The sequence below is a fragment of the Trachymyrmex septentrionalis genome, unplaced genomic scaffold (assembly GCF_001594115.1).
Source record: "Trachymyrmex septentrionalis isolate Tsep2-gDNA-1 unplaced genomic scaffold, Tsep1.0 C3663325, whole genome shotgun sequence".
Lineage (NCBI taxonomy): Eukaryota > Metazoa > Arthropoda > Insecta > Hymenoptera > Formicidae > Trachymyrmex > Trachymyrmex septentrionalis.
The window spans coordinates 1-2,195 of record NW_017304080.1 but is presented as its reverse complement, the minus strand read 5'-3'; the positions used below and the strand labels follow the sequence as shown (position 1 = coordinate 2,195).

Genomic DNA, 2,195 nt, shown 5'->3' with positions numbered 1-2,195 from the left:
TAATAAAAAATCTTTTACTTTAATAGAGATGACAAAATGTCCGCCGTTCTTTAGGAAATTCTGTGCATTCAGCGAAACGATTCTTGCTTGGTCCGGTTGTGCGACATCCGAGAATATAGTGTCTACCATCCCTACAAGCATTCTGTACTTGTGAGGGTGTCTCGCGTCCTCGACTATAGGTATAATGTTGCTCCTTCTTTTAGCGACATCAATTAAATCTCTTCCTGTTCGATGGGAGAATTCAACAGCGAACACAGTTCCTTCCTACATATAAAAATATTGAGTCAGTCATAATTTTATATCATTTAGAGACGTTCGTGTATCACAATAAACTCTGTACACATGTGTCTTTTTCTGAGCAAAATCAAATCTTACTCATTCTAAAGAAACATGTGTGCGATTGTTTTAGCATTACTTCGACACCAAGTTTGCAATTGCAAGCTAACTTGGCTCTAATGTATGCATAAACGTGTTACTCTCAACAAGATTTCCAATAGTGTTTACCGGACCAATTATGTCAGCGACATGGGACACAGTGGTACCAGATGCTGCACCTAGATACAATACTTTGCTTCCGCGAGGCATATAAATTTTATCAACGCCTCCGAGAATAGCGGCAGATAACTTGGATCGAAATGGATTCCATACTCTATACTCTATCTTCTCACTCTTTTCTTCGCCAGGTTTATCAGACTGAAATACAAACATAATTTTGTTAATTTACACATTTAAAAGTAAAATTATTATAAAGTTCCACCTATATTTACCTCAACACTAATTCTTTTTTCTCCATATACTGCTAGCCCTGGTACCAAGCTCAAGGTTACTAATGCATCTTCCCTTCCTCGGGCTATAAACACTCCCTCATGACGATGTGGTTCTATTATTACATTCTTTCCTCCTTTAAAACCACCACCACCACTGCTTGCTCTTCCTCCTCGACCTCCACCTCGTCCTCCACGTGGAGGACCACCACCTCTTCCACCTCTACCACCTCCACGACCTTCGCCGAAACTTGATCTACCTCCTCCACGACCACCACCGCGACCACCTCCATAGCCGCCACCTCTACCACCTGGTGAAAATGCTGCAATTTGAAAAGAAACATTAATAATAGAAAAGGAATATAGTTAACATATTTGTAATTCCTCTCATAGATATCTATTTTTATATGCTTTATATATTAGTTTAATTTTGGATTAAAATTAATATAGAAATATGAGTTTATTATATCAGATATTGGAAAATAAAATTTTATTTATAATTTTATATGATGCATTAATTTTAATGTGTTTATTTTAATATATATTTTAATATTTCTTTTACACAAGTAGTGTTCATTTTTAAATATTAATTTTTGCATTCTGGCACAAAATTTGAAAATGTTCTATTATGAATTCTAGCATCAATTATGGATCATCCAAACATTTTTTTTTCTCATTCCGAATGTATACAAATAAAGACATGGAGTGTGTTCCGAGTTATCATGCATCATGCGCTTCATGCGTAACTCGGAACGCATCCATGATTACGTATAACGCGTAGGTAATACACATTCGAGTGGCTAGGTTAAGTTAGCGAGTTAGTGCCACGCGGCCGGCAAATCGTTTGTAACTTAACATAAACGTATATTTACAATTATCGTGAACGCTGCTGAAAGGAAATACGAATTGAAATGGCTCTAAATTAAGCCGCGATATTTAATTCCAAACGTGCACTCACTAAATCTCAAAGTGCGTTTTCGCCGAGGTTAGCTTGGTAGGAAGAAACCGGGATGCAGGTCTCACTGTGTTCAGGAATCGTGAAATAGGAGATAAGAACATAATATGTTTCCACGTTACCTGGTTTACCCATAACGAATTATATGCAAGCGTTCGAATGCTCTTCACACGAAAATGCCTCCAACTCTTATGCGAGAACACGTGCGTCTACATGAAACGGAAAGAAATTTAAGGAAATGCACAGAAAGCTGACCAAACGCATGCGCCAGAAAAAAAAAGATCCTAGACATGTGCTAGTGAGGCTAGCGTCCCATGAGTCCGGATCACGAAGTAAAGGTTCTTTTTCATGCGACGTTGAAACAATGCGGGTGCAATTACATGGAGCGCGGTTTGCGCACAGTTTGCGGGACGGGCTAGTAACAAACTATCATTACTATACACTGCTATGCACTATTTAATGAAATTAATTGATTT

The 2,195-nt window shown here is 37.9% G+C and overlaps 1 protein-coding gene across 1 annotated transcript; it reads right to left on the bottom strand.

The window, feature by feature from the left end:
* Positions 1-18: 18 nt before the first annotated feature.
* On the bottom strand, positions 19-1,945 carry LOC108749413 (rRNA 2'-O-methyltransferase fibrillarin-like; the record flags this gene model as incomplete). The annotated part of the gene is made up of 4 exons (XM_018488142.1): positions 1,842-1,945; positions 768-1,087; positions 505-693; positions 19-264 (listed from the first exon to the last, which is right to left on the bottom strand). Coding segments are annotated over exons 1-4 (768 nt in total), but the record flags the coding sequence as incomplete, so codon positions are not given.
* Positions 1,946-2,195: the final 250 nt, after the last annotated feature.